Below are 16,438 nucleotides of genomic sequence, written 5' to 3'. Positions count from 1 at the left end.
GATTAGTACAGGAATAAGGGCTAATGGCCTGATTCAATGCCCACTGACGTCTATGGGAAACTTTACATCGATTGGATCAGCCCAGAGAGGGGAATGTGAAGTCAAGCTCCACATTGGCATAACAAGGTCTACGTTTATGCCCATCTTTCACCTCTATTTTTCCCTGCACTTCTCCTTTATTCATAAGAGGCCGATGGCACACAAGAGGCTTTAGACTTAGCTGTTTATAATGAAGAGTCACATGCATCCTACTTAACTTCCCTTGGGCACACACAAATTCTCCACTTACATGTGCAAGAACGTAGCCACCTGTCTCGGGCTAGGGGAGAAGGAATTGTGGGATCAATATCAATTATTTCCCCCTCTAGTTCAGAACGCTGCCATCCCAAATTATAGAAAGGTTTTGGTACAAGAATGATCTTAAATCATCTGCTAAGTGTGCCAATTCCACCCCACTGCCATGAGCAGAATTTTATTAGGAATTAATACAACAAACGTATTTCAATGTATCCATTTAACATTTACCAGTATGTAATTGTGGATTCCAAAAGGGAGTGTTAAAGCGAGGTAGGCAGTGCTTCCATGTAAATACTATCTCCAATTGTAGAGCTAACGAAGATAGGATGGGTTACCTGTTTTATGGGTTTTGTGCGAAGATGCAGAGGTAGAGAAATAAGGAACCTGCCCAATGGTATCATGCAGGATGGAAGATACTGGAATCTGGACTGAAGGCAGAGGTTTGACTACAGCCTTTTCTGAAAGCAGTTGCCGAGCCTGGGTGGTAGGGTGGTAAGACTGAAAAGCCTGGAAAGAGGACTGAGGCACCAATGGTGGGGTTTCAACAGACCCTTGTATAAAGTCACTAAATTCTTCATCATCAAGAAAAGCAGAGGGTTGGGAGACAGATACAGTAGAATGTGATGGCGTAGGGTGATCTGTAAAATGGAATGAACACACGCAATGGAAGGCAATGAGGTAAAGAAACTTGGTTGGGTGGAAAGGTAGGGGAAACAATTTCTAAAAATGGCAATTATTAAATGTAAAAAACAGAGGTTGGGAAAAGTCAGAAGTATATGCAGAACTATTTGACGAAAATAATGAGAATATTTACCATTCTATCAATCAACCACACTAATGCAAGGTAAACTTCAGCTGCCTTTTTCCGCTATAAACCCTCTCTTCCAGATTTTTATAACTTGGCCAGTTGGGTTGAAACTTGATACTTCCACAGTCTGTATTAAGGTTTCCCCACCTCTTATATTAAGGAAATTTAAAACAAATGTAACCCGTGCTCCTGTGTTTAGAGCAGTGGACTGGGACTCAAGATATCTGAATTCTTTTCTCAACTTTGCCAGTAATTTGTTGTTACACTTTAGGCAAATCACTAAACCCTCTTTTTGCTCAGTGTCCCGATCTATGAAATAGGGCTGATATTGACTTTGGTAAAGCACTTGGAGTTACTCAGATGAAAGGTGCTACCTAAATGCAAAGCACATTAAACAGATTTGAAGTAATCACCAGGTCATTCTTACTGGACAAGATATTCTAACGTGAGTAGTGATTTTGGATGCCCAACTTGAAACACCTTACTATGTCCCCATCCTTTGAAAATCAGGTCCCTTTAAGGTGTTTCAAGTTAAGACCCTAAAAATTCAGGAACCCAAATTCACTAGCCACTTGAAAATCTTGGCTACAGTACTCAAGTTACGTCATTCTAAACAGATCTATTGTTGAACAAAATGGCAGTTCTACAGCAATTTGGCCAGACTCAAGAGCTATAATGGAAAAAAAAAAATACCACTTTTATAGGCAACACTCCCTCAAGGCAACACAGTATATGTCAAGCACAGCATGACCATCATTGACTTTATTTACATGCATTTGGACTAACCACTTTATCCTCCAAGGGTTCTGTTTCATTGTACCACTTAGGCGTATTTCCATCAACACAAACAAAGCCTTTAAATAAATCTATTTTTTAGGTAAGGGTAGGTGGTCATGCTTTATTCCATGTACTGTATACATCCTTAACAATAACTATGGGGCACATAATACTAGCAAATCCACCTTAAATTACACTAATGTATTGCCAAAGTTTCTATTTCAATTCTACACAATCTTTAACTAAAAGCCAGCCTTTAATTAAAAACTAGGCAACAAATTTTTGCTGTCCCACAATTGGTCTCTTGAGAGGTTTCAAAAATGTCCTTTATTACAGGTTTCTGTTCAGCTTGGAGAAAGCTTGTAGAGGGGTCAAACTGGAAGTGCATTAACCATAATAAACACTGCTCTCCAAGTGAGTTTTCACAGAGGAAAATTGAAACATGAAATGCACAAGAGGCAGCAAATGCAACTTCCAGACAAGTTATTCACCACAGTGGCACAACAGCACATAATTTCACAGAACTATCTGCACTAAAGTGACAGTTCCTTTGATGCAACACCTTGAGAAATAACACCAAGAGTTTTTGACCACTGGTTTGAATGCAAGAAAAATTCCACACAAACAAGAAGTGTGAACAACAGCCCCTTTATAGGAATAAAATAGCATCAAAATACTGTCTTTTTCTCAGCAACATTATTCTGTTCCATAGAGTTAGTTTAAATCCTGCGCTGTGTTGCTGAATGTCAACATATTTCATGTCACTCTTTCAAATCCTATATTTTTATCTTCTGTATCGAGTTATTGAACTAACTCATCTCAATTGCCCGCTTTTCCAACAAAGTTATTTTTTCCAAGTCTGGATTATTGTGACATACCTTATTTATCTCAAGGACTTCATGTTCAATAACACCATTAATTCCTTTAAATGGAGTTTTAATAAACTCCTTCATTTAAGCATCAAATGAAAGCTATTGTGGATGACATCTTGATTTTTCATATAATATAATGATGGTTTATTTGCCATCTCTTTCCTACAATGATTTCTAATTCTGGCAGCTGATTTAACACACCCTGATGCAAATGTGTTGAGCCACCAGCCACCTATAAGTTTGGGAGATATAAGAAACGTAGCAGTGGGTAATTCCACCATACCTCCATGTGAAGGACTCTGACTGTGCAGCTGGAACTCGCTACATCTCCATCCTGTAGTTTGAAATTAGGTCCCACTAGAACAGATCTGATAGATTTAGTGTGGTCTATATACAAAACAAACCCATTACAAACACCACCATTCAAGGTATTTCCACTCATCTGTGGTTCGTTTATCAGGGATGATGGGCTCAAATAACTTTAGACTTTGCAGTTCAGATCTATCGCTACTGTAAGCGACCACAGGAAAAACACCCAGTTTTTAAACAGGAGTAAAAATGAAATCTGTTGCTGGAACACTTGAGATTCCTTTTCTACCTTGATGACAAGGTAGAAAGGGAATCTCAACTCATTTGAACAGTTTCTTCTCGATTTCCTTGTACTAGTCAACATTTTAGTAGTACAGTTCAGAAGAACAGTGCTAGGGAATTGTCAAACTTGCTAGACAGCGAAAAGTTATTGCATGAACTTGTGAACAACTTGAGGACCACCAACAAATAGCAGTCAGAGAGAAGACACAGTGATGGAAAAATCATCTGGGGACAAGCTTAGCTAATCGAGGCTTCATTTCAGGCAAGACAAAGGAGTTAGGTTCCCCACAACTAACGTTTTTCTCTTTAGAGGGAATATTTTATGACGTCAATTACTACTAATGTAATAATTCCTCTGAAAATGGATTATTAAAGGTTTTTAATTTCCCCATGTCCAGATAATGGAATCTGAGCAAGCTATTATAGTATTGTGAAATAATTTTATAGTGTTTTGATACTACTTAGCATGTATATAGTGCTTTTCAGCTTCAAAGCACTCTACAAACACTAATTAGTCATTTGACTAGAAACAATTGTAACATTTAGAAGTGCAATATATGAGGGAAGTTGGTAGATGCTACAGCTCAGTGTTAATATTCAAACTAAAGTTGTCAGATTGGTATTTTTAAATAAAAGCTTAACAAGTTCTTTGACGAAATATTAGATCACAACTTTTACCCATGTATTTTATAAAGCATACTGCAGCTACAATGAAAGCTTCAGTTTACTGAATCCTATGCAATAACCAGTTCAGTTCAGACTGCTTGAATACAAAACAACTCCATGAATTAAAGGTCCTTACGGACATGACGCAGTATAATATTGCAGTCTTATTTTCAACCAAAAATAAAATACCTGGTTTTTTTGGATGCGATGCTGGAGTGGGGTGCATTTTAGCATCTCTCGAAAACCCATCTAAATTTCCCTTAATAGCTTCCAAAGCATCATCTCTGCTCTTCTCACCTGTCTGAAACATGATAAAAGTTTATTTGAATGTGTTGCAGAACAACAACTCAGAATCTTCTTCCAACATTCACAATTGTTTTGTCTGAAAAAGTAGCAATGTTTGTTAAAAAAAATAATCATACAAACTAAGCTCCATTTTCCAGTGATGGCTTCAGTAAAGCATAAACAGAAACCCCTTTACTTACAACAGAATTTATTCAACAGGTTACACAATGACAACAGCAAAGGTTTTTCACCCATTGGCATTTACATGTCTTGAGATGGGAATGAAAAGAGTTAATATGTCCAAGTTCTGCATATTTACTGTTTAACAAGAATCCTTGTACTGTTGTGATTACTAGGTCTAAAAATTTACCCAGTTGTAAGCTCAAATGTAAAAAGTATGTGAAAATTCATCACACGTCACAATAACCTATAACTTTTTGCCTGCTTGGAAATTAACCACGGAAAACAGGTCAAGCTGTTTTCAATAATGAACGTTCCGAACAAGTGCCAGAGACCCAGAGAGAGAAACTGTATTAATACAAACAAAGGGGGCCTGCTCGTATTGTTCTAGGACTGTTGAAATCATTCTTGGTAAAAACAGAAGATGTGGAACCAGAAATTAATTAACCAAAACTGGTGTGGTGAATATTAAGCCTAACTGGTGCACAAAATAATGAAGGGATGAGCTATGCCACACCCCTTTTCCCTTTTTTGGAGTTCTTCAAGAGAGACTTTGAAAAAAATCTCATCACCTTCCCCCAAGGCATCCCAGCTCATCTCCTCTTCCATGACCCCAAAACGGAGCAGACCAGATTGAAAGACTTTCTTCCTGACAGAGAAGCCATTAGGCCTTGCTCTTGTTCAAGAACTTTTGTTTTTCACTTGTGAGGCCTAAGAATCATATCATTATGACAGCCAGTCTTCAGCCCATCACAGGGATACGCAATTGCCAGCACTGCAGAGGCATGTAAGATCCTGTTCTCCCTCCCCTCCTTTTGTGTTATGTTCTGCACACCTTTCCTTCCTCCTATTCTCTCTCTCACTCTCTCGGCTTTTCATCAAATCCTGAAATCAACTGCACTGTATCAGCACAGCAAGTTGAGATAACCATAATCCTGCCCTAAGGAGAAAAGACTCAGATAACATCCCTGATTGGAATATAAACCAGGGCCCGAGCCACAGGTGGGGTAGTTGACCTGCCAGCCAGAGCATCCATTTGTAACTGACCACCTATCCAGTGTACCAAAAAAATCAACAAAAGCCATATTCCCCCACCTTTTCTGTCCTCTTTCTCCTCCACCTTGTGTCTATCTCTTAAAAACATAAGTGAAAACCCTTCACACATCAGGAGTGAGTGTAAAATTAACTCTTGCCTTTTCAAAGAAAGGTTGTTGCTTAAACAAATGACTGATATTTTGCCTCCAAAAGGAAAGCGACTTTAGTAGGTTTTAATTAAGTTTGTTTTGCATAATCACTGAATTCCAGCTTCAATATAAATGGTTGTTCTAATTTCTTGTGTTTTATCAATAAACTTTCAACTTCAGAATGAATGATTTTGGGTGTTTGCCAAGGAACCAAATAAACCAAAGCCTGTGCAGAAAACCCCCCTGAACCAAAGTATCACTGTTTTACTGCTGGACACCAAAGGAGTTTATAAACACTTATCTCATTTGGCCCTTGAGATCAATACAACAGTATTCACGTGAACTGTGCCACAACTTGAGAGCAGGGAGTCCAACTAATGAACATAGACATTCTTATGTATTGTAGAAACCTATTTTGTTCCCAAACTAGGTGGTTGTCCTTTTCACAAGCAGATGGATTGTTTGTTGAGCTACCACTGAGAGGAAAAAGGGATTCTCTTTCCTCAGACCTGGGTCAAAGTCTTACAACATTCACCTACTTGGACCACTGTGGCAGGAAAAGAGGCACTACTATAAAAAGCACCGTTTCTGTCTGGTTACAAATGTGACAGCAGCAGAGAAGACAGTTCTGTCCTTAGAGCAGCGAGGAGATGCAAAAGGGTGAAGTTTATCAAGACAACAAAGGAAACTGATTCATTTTGCAATACCACATTTGTCTTGTTTTCATTACATAGCACCAAGAGAGGCGCCATGTACAAAGGGTTAAACACATCAGATGTTTTCAAGAGGCCTGATACAAAGCTCATTGATAACTAGACTCCCATTGGACTTCATCAGGCTTCAGATCAGGCCTTCGGTTGGGAAGGTGTACGAAAGAAGAATCTATTTCTTCCCTAATACATGAAAGCCGTTTTTTTTTAATCGGTTGGTTTTATTTAATCTGAAAATCAATAAACGCTGTTTATGATATACCTTTGGTTTCACACTGCTTAGGAGTCTCAGCTTTTGTTTCTGCTCTTCAAATTGGCGTCGTTTTCTCTCTTCTTCTAAGAATTTTTGCTGGTGTTCAAACCTTTTTCTAAAGTGAAACAATATCAAACAAAAATTCAGCATTATCTGATAACTTCCATGCCAACCTTCTAAATATTGGTAACTTGGTTTTCACATTCCTTTCCTTTTTCACATAGATGCTTTGGCACACACTTAGCTACAGTCTCAAAGTTGGTAGAAAATAGCATATGCCATCATGAACCTCATACACAGCCTTCAAAGACAATGGAATGGTCGGCAACTAGCTTAACGTTTTAGAATCCTAAATTCAATAGGAATGTCTCTAGAGGACAGTAGTTTTTATTGCACACAATAAGCTGGAGAATGCCTCCCCCCAACCCCAAATAAGATTTTGCCAGTGGCATTAAAGCATCACTTACTGTTGCTCTTCTGCAAATTGTTTCTGCATGTCAGGGGTGTACTGTGGAGCTGCTGGGCGCATTCCTAAGAAAGAAGCCTGTCCCATAAAAGACATTCCAGTTGCTTGCATAGCCCCAAGGGGCATGCCACCCTATAACAATAAAATAAGTCTATGTTATGTACAGCAATATAAAAATTCAGCATCTGTACTATGTCAGGTAGTGAACTAGTTAGAATCCATAAAAATAAGCAGGGCCAGGTCTGCTCAGTACTTGGACACGAGACCTCCAGAAATAATTCAGGTGCTATGCACTGCCAAAAAAAAAAAAGAAAAAAAAAGAAGCATTGGTTATTCAGCAGGTCAGGACTGAACCAATGCCCCTAGACCAGTGCATACCCCTGGGGATATACAGAGGTCTTCTAGGGGGTACATCAACTCATCTAGATATTTGCCTAGTTTTACAACAGGCAACATAAAAAGCACTAGCAAAGTGAGAACAAACTAAAATTTCATACAGACAATGACTTGTTATTCAGTATTTGCTGAAATGTGAGTACAATATTTATATTAAAATTGATTTATTTGAAAGGGGTATAGTAGTCTGGAAAGGTTGAGAGACACTGTCCTGGATTGTAGTAGGAGGGTGCTGGATTTCTGGACAAAAAAAATCATGATCCTGACTACACAATTAAAAAAAAAAACCTAGGAAACTTTTCTCAAGAGTAGGGATGTTAACTCAAGTGTCATGACCCAAAGTGTCTCCCCTTTAACTTCAATATTATTTTCTTCTCTCCTTCCTATCCTAAACTACTGTGCAGTGTTTGTGCTGTGTTAAAAAAATTTCACATTCCACACAAGCGGTGTACAAAATAATTCCTAGACATGTAGTTTGAATAGTCAGTAAAGCGTGTCAATTACTTTTGGATCCATTTGTATAAAATGCGTGTGTAAGTACACACACAAGATTTCATAAACAAGATTTCCCTGACTTGGGTAAATTATTATTTTCACTGATTCAGGAAATAAAATCTAGTGATTTTATAAAATTTATTTCTTAAAATGTTATGACATTCTTTTACATATATTCCAATATAACCAATTCCTAAACGATTATGTTTTCAGGATCAATTTATACGTGCATTGATTAAGTTAATGAACATTAACAAGATATTGCTAGTTGTATGGACAGATCTTTGACCAGTCCATTTTCAATTGGGTCACAGCTTTAACACTTGTTTTCAGGTTCCCTTGAACAAAACAACAATTTTATTTTAACATAAGGACTATATTATGTAACTTAAGTTTATTAGGTAGCTGATGCTTGAAACTACCCTATGAAATATAAAAACTATAATGAAATATTATGTCAATGGTTCTGTAATCCAGGATGATGAGATTTGTCCATAAATTAAACTACTGTTACCATTGCTGATGTACTCAAAAATCACACAAAGTGAAAGCAGCAAATGTCTTATCTTTTATTATTTCTAACCAAATCCCCTGAAAAATATATTTTTCTTCTGCAGTTTTGTAAAATTCATTATCCATTAAAGCAAATAAGGGGCAAAAATATAGTTATATTCAATTTGCTATTTAACGCAACTTTATTAGATTAATGTTTACGTGATTAGACAAGTGGAGATTTACATGCAAGAGTGGTGGGCACTAGAAGATAAACAAATGAGATAGTTTTTGAAGAAATATATCAACCCCCCGCCCCCAAGTGTTAAGTTCCTCACATCATGTTGTGCACTATACTGTACTCTTACTTCTCAGCAATTAGCAATATAAAATGCACGTTTCCCCCCCCTACAGCGTGGGAAGAAACCTTGTGAAGATTATGAGGAGTTATGTAGGAGGAAAGTTACTTCAAGCGTGCAAAAAGGAGAGAAATTCAATACCAAAACTGCAGGAGGAAGAACAATTTGGAAAACTGATTTGATCAAAAGGGAGGAAATGTACAGTATTAAAAAAATGTCCAAAATGTTCGCAGTTCCCTGGGGGCCTTGTTTGATTAATTTGTGAACCGCCATGTATGCTTACAATATTCTATAGGTAACTAGTATATATAAATGACAAAAAACGTACAAAGCTGAAATCACAACATGGGTGATCATAGTAAATATTATCAACACAGGCCAATGGATGTTACCCTTAAAGAGCTAATTTCAAACACTAGATAATATACTGTCTTGGTAGACAGTGAATAGTTATGAATATAAAGAAAAAGGAAAATAGGAAGGGTGAAACAAGGTGAAAAGACAAAAAGAGTGTGCTATTGGAGTTGTAGATGATAGAAGCTATTTAAGACTAAACACTGAACCATAGTGAAGGCAGTATCAGGAATATTTAACACAAGGAATGGTTTTCAACCTCCCTCTTATAATGAGAGTTTTGTTTCCATTACTGTTGAGTGCCATCTTCCCTCCTGCAGAAGGGCCTTTCTCTTAGCTGTGTTTACTGCAGCAACAGATACAAAGAAGTGGAAGTCCAAGTTCTGACATCTAAGAGCAAACTACAATACTCAATGTTTTCTCCCCCCCATACCCTTGTTCATTATTGCTCCCAGCTACGAAATGAATAATGCACACTGAGCTCCCACTGCCTCACCCACTCCCCATGCTAATTATCCAGGTCACAAGGAGACTTACAGAATCCCATAAGTATCGTGGCAATTATAAAATACTTTCAGAGAGAAGATTGGGAAGCCAAAATAATGCAATGCAATAAAGACACCTGCCTATGGGCTACTGCCCATCTCTTCATTCTGAGGTCACCTCCTCCACTATCCTTCCACCGCAGCAGCGGCAGAACCCTTGACACTTCTGACTTCAGAGGAAGGTCCCAGGACCTCTTTCAGGGGTCAGCTGTCAACAGCCTTACTGACAGATACATTCAAGTATCTATTTCATTTCACATCTACTGAAAACAAATGTTACTCATGTACCTGCATGGTCATCGGTCCAGGAGACATCTGAGAGCCGTAATTCATTCCCATCATGCCTGGCATATTAGATTGCATGACAGATACCATTGGAAACCCTTGCTGTTGAATAGGAATCATACCTACACCAGAACATTAAACATTGATTAAGTCCCCAATTGGTTCTAAAGTTCATCTTTCAAATTAAACAGATAGAGAAATGGAAGGAGCTACTGGCAGTTCTGCATAAGTTAATACAAGGACTCTTTACTCAAGGGTGATTTGGTGCATAGAATGTACTACAACATAGGCAACAATAAAAGGATCTTGCATTTTAAGAAAAGAAGCCTTCCAGGACATCGTCACAAATTAAGCTGAGGGCGCTCCTTCCATCTCAACTGCTCTTTGAAAGAAACTTGGGATTTTCTTCCCTTCTTTGATTTTAAAACTGTAGTTTCCAAAAAATAACCGACTTGTGCTGGTAGCCTATTCCACGATGCTCCTGAAAGGATTATTTCTTATAACATAGTTCATACGACTGTCTAGGCATTATTGGTACATCTTGTCCACAGCGAAGGTTTTACCTTCTCAGTTGACTGGACAACTTGTGTGCATGCAGGAGTGTTTACCCCATATAAAAAGTTTAACCAGTTGAAACATCTCTCAATAAAAGCTTGATTTAAATAAGATTGGACAAATCAGCCAGAAATGTATTAATTCTTTGAGTAAAACTAAAAGGATTAAACCAGAGATGTAATAATTTTAGAATGTTATCTTAGTGGACACAGACTGAGTACAACATAGTCACTGCCAGTAAAATAATTATAGCCATGGATAATTTAACATTACAGGTACAATTGCCTGAGAAAGGATGCAATTGGCTCAGGAATTATCAGTGAAGCTTCAGCAGCATATTACTGAGCCAATCAGTACTTAGTGAAAGGACATCCTCCCACCCCCATATTTTCCATTAGTTAAACAAGTAACTGACTGAGGAATAAGAATAAAAATTATTTAAGATGAGGTTTCTTGATTTAATAATACTCTGCACTTATGTCATGCCTCTTGTTCAAGATTCTGACTGTGCATTGCAAGTATTTATTAGGCCTCACAGCACCCACATGATATAGGCGTGCAGACTGGTAGACTGACGTATACAGAGGTTAAATGCCTTATCCCAGTTCATACAGTAATTCAACAACATAGTCAGGAACAGAACTCAGAAGTTCGGACTCCCAGTCTCCTGCTCTAACCTACAGAGCACACTGCCTTCCCAATGAGCTCCAATATTAGTTATATGGGAAATTTTGTAAATAAAGATATAAGATTCAGATTAATGTTACTGAGTAGGAGGGAAGAAGTAAAAAACATAGCTAACAGGTAAGCTTATTATTCCCAATTCTAAACTTCAGGAAAGAATGCAAAGTTATTGTATATCTGACTTAGATTGCTTAACATTAACTTCTACACAAAGAAAGGGCAACTAAAATGTTCAGAATCTGAAGCTGATACTTACCTCCTGGTGGGCCGATACCACCTGCTACAGGAAACATGAAGCTGAAAAATAAATAAAAGCATGAGCCTATGACTTGGTATCTAAATAATTGCTCAAGGACTGAACTAGTGAGAATGCAAAAGTTACCCCAGGTCTTTGACTCCCACTGCAGTACTACATCCCAAACTACCTCATTTGCTCGGTCCAAAACATTTGCCCAAGTTGTGACCCACGGAATTAACCACAGAATCTTCCTTTCTCCATTAGAAATCAGAACAATTGCTGATAATGATTATCAGCAAGGATCCACCTGAAATAGTGCTGAAGAAAGGTTCACTGGATGTGTCAATGTGATAATAGAACCATCTTCAGCATTATTATTATTATATTTATTATATAGAGCGAGACTAAGAACCACATCTCATTTTCAGTAATGGTGCTCAAAATGGTTTTGATCCATCTATTTTGCCAACTGAGCTGTTTTCAACATTGGCTAAGGTTGGGTCAGCAGTGGGTCAATTTCCTAATGTAGGCAAGGCCTTTTAGAGCTGCAGGATGAATAAGTATCCAGATTCAGCAGAATCACTAGCTGCATCAGAACATACCTATCCCAGCTCCTTCATAACAGTTTTTCCACAGAGAAATAAAACTATCCAAGAAAAAGTTTTTCCTGTTAAATATGAAGAATTAGAAGACATTGCAGTGTCCATTTCCTGTTCTTCGTGCTTTAACTTTCCATTGCTCCCATTTAAAGGGAAACAACTACACCGAAAGGGAGAGAAACACATTCCAGCAAGTATCAAAGCCCAAAAGCACAAAGATAAAAATCATTGTTAAAAATTCAGCTGAAATTATAAGAGCAATGTCTTGTCCCCACTTTGAAGCATAAACATCAGCTTTGCCGGAGAGAAAAAAAGGAGACCTAGTTTAGCAATACTGTTTGCAACTCACTCTGAAACAGATGCAGCAATAATTTACCAACCAAGAACCTTCTTCAGGCCCCAACCAACTTCTTACATCAAACACTCTGGAGAGAAAGAAGCTTACAGACATTCAACATCTCTCAGCCCAAGTGGGTTAGTCAAGAGGCCACGTGACAGACTAAAGAAACAAAGTGAAGAGGGAATGACATAGCAAAGATCTGCTCATAATGCTTCAAAACCGACACTGAATTCAGTGTTTTGTAAATGTAAAAGAGCTGGAATCCTTATTGTGCCTCTGTGCTCTTACTATGCAACATCTATATGTAATGTAGAGTTCAATCATAATTAGCTACAACTGAGAACACACAGTATCCCAGACAATCTGTATTACCCTTTATTTCTGGGCCCTAGTCCATGACTGTGGCTCTTAAGATCTACAGTAATACAAATAATTAATATAACTTCAAATTTGAACTCACGATACTCTTAGTTCCTCAACTTTTCATTCTGCCATAACCATTAGACCACACATTAAATTCCTCCATTCACAAAATTGTAACATACACATGTACCTAACTAAGAATAAGTTAGTAAGTCAGGCTCTACCACCACCACAATTTTAGGATTCTCTATTAACAGAAATGTCTCCTACAGCCCCTGTGGAGAGTGATCTGCATAGGCATGTTTTGCCAAATCTAGAAGCAGGCACTGGGACTGGAGTGCTTGAGCAGAATCCAACCCAGGTCAGTTGTCACCAAAAGCTGTTATTAATTGATGAATGTTCAGTGACCTATGTGAAACAAGCTTGGTTGCTTCAGTCCAGTTCTGGGTGGAGGGGTACTGACATCATTAAAAAAACAGCAGGCATTAGCTGGCAACCTTGTCTCAAGTCACAGCAGGGAGGCCAACAATTAAACTCCCCTCTTGCTCCTAGCTGTGGTTCCCTTAATATCAAGGCTGAGGCACGTTGACAAAACAATGCGGCGCGGTCAGATTGCAGCCTGAGTTTTGCTTCAACTGTGGATTGAGATCTTTTAGTTTCCACAGCTGCTAAGATGGCACTTTTTGCCAACAATATACTTACATAAAACTTATACAGAAGTTCAGAAACATGCAGTTTCTGACCTACACCTATCACCTTTCTCTCATGTATAAATTATTCACTCCAGGGTCCAATTTACAGATGAATACAAGAAGTAAATTAATAATTAGCGTAATTAATGCTATTTTAGAGCTATACATTTTAAGGTAGCACTTGTATCAAAGACAGTATCCGCAACTATTTTAAATTATCCCCCTTTTCTGCCTTGTGAGGATTCTGGTGGTAGAAATAAGGTTCTGTTCTAGTTTAACTGAAATGCAATGTAATCTGGACAAGCACACTAAGGTACCAGCACATGTTGTAAGCAAATAAAGGCCAGATCATTAAATATTTATCCCTTTCTAGAGTTAAGTAGTGATTTATTTATAAGCATCTGTAAAAACTGTAGCTAATTAGAGGCTGGCTGTGAGAAATAAAAATGAAAAAGTTGGTTTCTCTGAATCAAAATTCTGAATGTGTTAGGATTCACTATTGACCTTGTTCAGTAAAAGATTTAGTTACACGTTTGGCTAGTTTTTAGCAATAAGAGAAAATATAAAACATCAGGAATTCTGGTATGGAAGATGTATCTGTATACATGTATGTATCTATATATCTGTATAAGTAGAAGTGTTAAATAGCTATTCAAATATACACACACACAAACAGAAGAGAAAATACACATCAAGTTAAAACAAAAACAAAAACTCCTAGACACTGAATCATTAGGGAGTCACAGGAAGAAGTTACTGATACATACTTTTAAAAAATATCAATTACTGTTAACTAATGTGAACAATGTCTAAGCAACTTCAGTTCATTTACTCTTAAATAAGACATATTTTACCCTATAAAAACTTCTTAAATTAACAAGACAATTACTTATTGAACAAATAGGCATCCTATATCAATATGAAAAAAGTGAAAGAGGGAACTGACTCATTTCCAGAAGTTCTGCGCTAAAATTATCAGTCTGCCTTGTGCATTACACTGGCTTGGGATTAAAGGGGAGATTAACTATCTGAAAATCAGTTCTAAATGCAATGAGCATGATCTATACTTTGTAATAGCCCATGGTTCCATTTTATAAAATACATATTACAGCTCCTTTCTATCAGGCATGTCCTTTCAGAATACCTTCATATTCAACATTACTCTACACAATGGTATATAATTGATTTGTAAATATTTCAACCGCACTTGGTGTTGTATCCAAACACCTAAATTTATACAAGCAGGAAGTAATACTTTTGATGACATAGCATTAAAATGCAACATATGAAGAAACATACAGATATTCAACACACTTATTTCACTATGCGCTGTATATGAGATAACAAGGAACAGAAGTGTGGTTAAAAAGCATTATCACGTAAAAAAGAGAAAGTGAAGATCTCTGTGACAAAGTTCAAGAGCGGTAATATCCTGCAGAAGTTCCTCAGAAAATCTTTGACAATAGCCTCATACCACTGGGAGCATCACTTTAATATTATCGTATCATTCAACAGTAAGTTTTTCATAATAGGTACTCTAATTTCAGATACTGGGCTCCAGCAATCAGTTTCACTCAAACAGCAGGATAAAGAAAAAAAAATCATTTTCTTTTGTATTCAGATTTTACTATGAAGAATCCATGTGATAGCTTCTAGAACAGCAACAAACTACAGAATGAACTCTTTCCCCAACTCAAACTCCTAGGCTGTGTCTATAGTTGAGAGTTTTTGTACCCATAATTCCCAATGAGTGCAGAGCCTGTAAAGCAGTAATACTGACAGGGTGAAAGTGTTTTTCATACCATGTTTCTAACTCAGAAGCCTCAAGACCCTTTAAGTGAAACTAACTATAAGCCATAATGAAATTGACTTCACTGAGTTCCATCACCTAAGCTTAGAGAATTGAATAAAGCTACAAAAAGCATCGTGACAAGTAAATTGGAATTTTAGAATCCTTTCATTTTTCACAATCTAGGGTCTCACTAGTAAGGTAGGTGTTTAGAAAAGTAGAAGTGTTTACAATGCATAATTCTAAATTGACAATGTTGCTGTAAAGAAAGGATGGATGTTTAAGCAGCAGATCAAAATAATTATATTTCAGATTTATATATATTGTTGCACTTCTCATTCTACGGGATTCTGAAGTGCCTTACAAATTACATACCCAGGAGCTCTAATGAAATGCAGACACTTCTAATGTGGAGGGTGGTAACCTGGCAGACAGGTGGAGGAAAGCACCCTACATAAGTATGGGTGTGTGATTTTGGTGAAGGTCACCAGGGCAAATGTCTGCTTGTATGAGAAATGCCATGGGATCTTTGATGATAACACAAAGCAGGTAGGATTTTACTTAAGTATCCAGGAATATCTGATTAATACAATGTCACTTATCAAAAGCAGACTGACTCAGTCCTACAGCTCCATCCTTTCACAGAAAAATGCTATAGTCTTAAACCCTATAAATACTTTACTTAAATAGAAATCTCTAACCAATTCCCAGTTTGAAAGGAGATATACAAAGATTAGCCTCCAATTCCACCCAAAACATAACACAGAGGTGATAATATTTCTCATTTTCCAATTTCTCCTTCTCCCACCACAACCACGCCATTATGCCTCATGTACTGCTGACAGTAGGAAGCCTCCTCCACATTAATAGGGGAGAGAGAGAAGGATCCACACAAACAAGTCACAGCAGCCCACACACAAACTATCCAACTCCTGCCATAAGCAACATTTACTACCCCCTAACCAAAAACATGGAGGCACAGTGCTTAGACAAGGAAAAAACCAAAGTGAACCAGCAAGTCAACCCCCTCTCCTCCCATACAGTCCAAATAGTGACCGCCCCCCACCGCAGCCCTTCATCTCCCCAGTCGCCCCTCACCGTCCCTCACCACCGCCCCAATCACCCCCCAGCCCTCCACCACCACCCCTAGCCCCTCACCACCC

At 37.8% G+C, this 16,438-nt stretch overlaps 1 protein-coding gene across 4 annotated transcripts in view; it reads right to left on the bottom strand.

The window, feature by feature from the left end:
* SYNRG (synergin gamma) overlaps window positions 1-16,438 on the bottom strand; it is a 63,662-nt gene that overhangs the window by 46,811 nt on the left and 413 nt on the right. For 2 of the 4 annotated variants that reach the window (XM_044993760.1, XM_044993762.1), the window contains exons 2-7: window positions 11,511-11,551; window positions 10,019-10,137; window positions 7,091-7,221; window positions 6,633-6,738; window positions 4,201-4,312; window positions 633-935 (exon numbers count right to left, since the gene is read on the bottom strand). In XM_044993760.1, the coding sequence (XP_044849695.1) occupies window positions 633-935; window positions 4,201-4,312; window positions 6,633-6,738; window positions 7,091-7,221; window positions 10,019-10,137; window positions 11,511-11,551 (812 nt within the window). The remainder of the gene's footprint in view (window positions 1-632; window positions 936-4,200; window positions 4,313-6,632; window positions 6,739-7,090; window positions 7,222-10,018; window positions 10,138-11,510; window positions 11,552-16,438) is intronic. The other 2 variants (XM_044993763.1, XM_044993764.1) reach the window with 1 other exon arrangement.

Source organism: Mauremys mutica, chromosome 19, assembly GCF_020497125.1.
Source record: "Mauremys mutica isolate MM-2020 ecotype Southern chromosome 19, ASM2049712v1, whole genome shotgun sequence".
Classification (NCBI taxonomy): domain Eukaryota; kingdom Metazoa; phylum Chordata; order Testudines; family Geoemydidae; genus Mauremys; species Mauremys mutica.
Note: the sequence above shows the minus strand (reverse complement) of the source record. Positions and strands in the feature narration are given on the sequence as shown.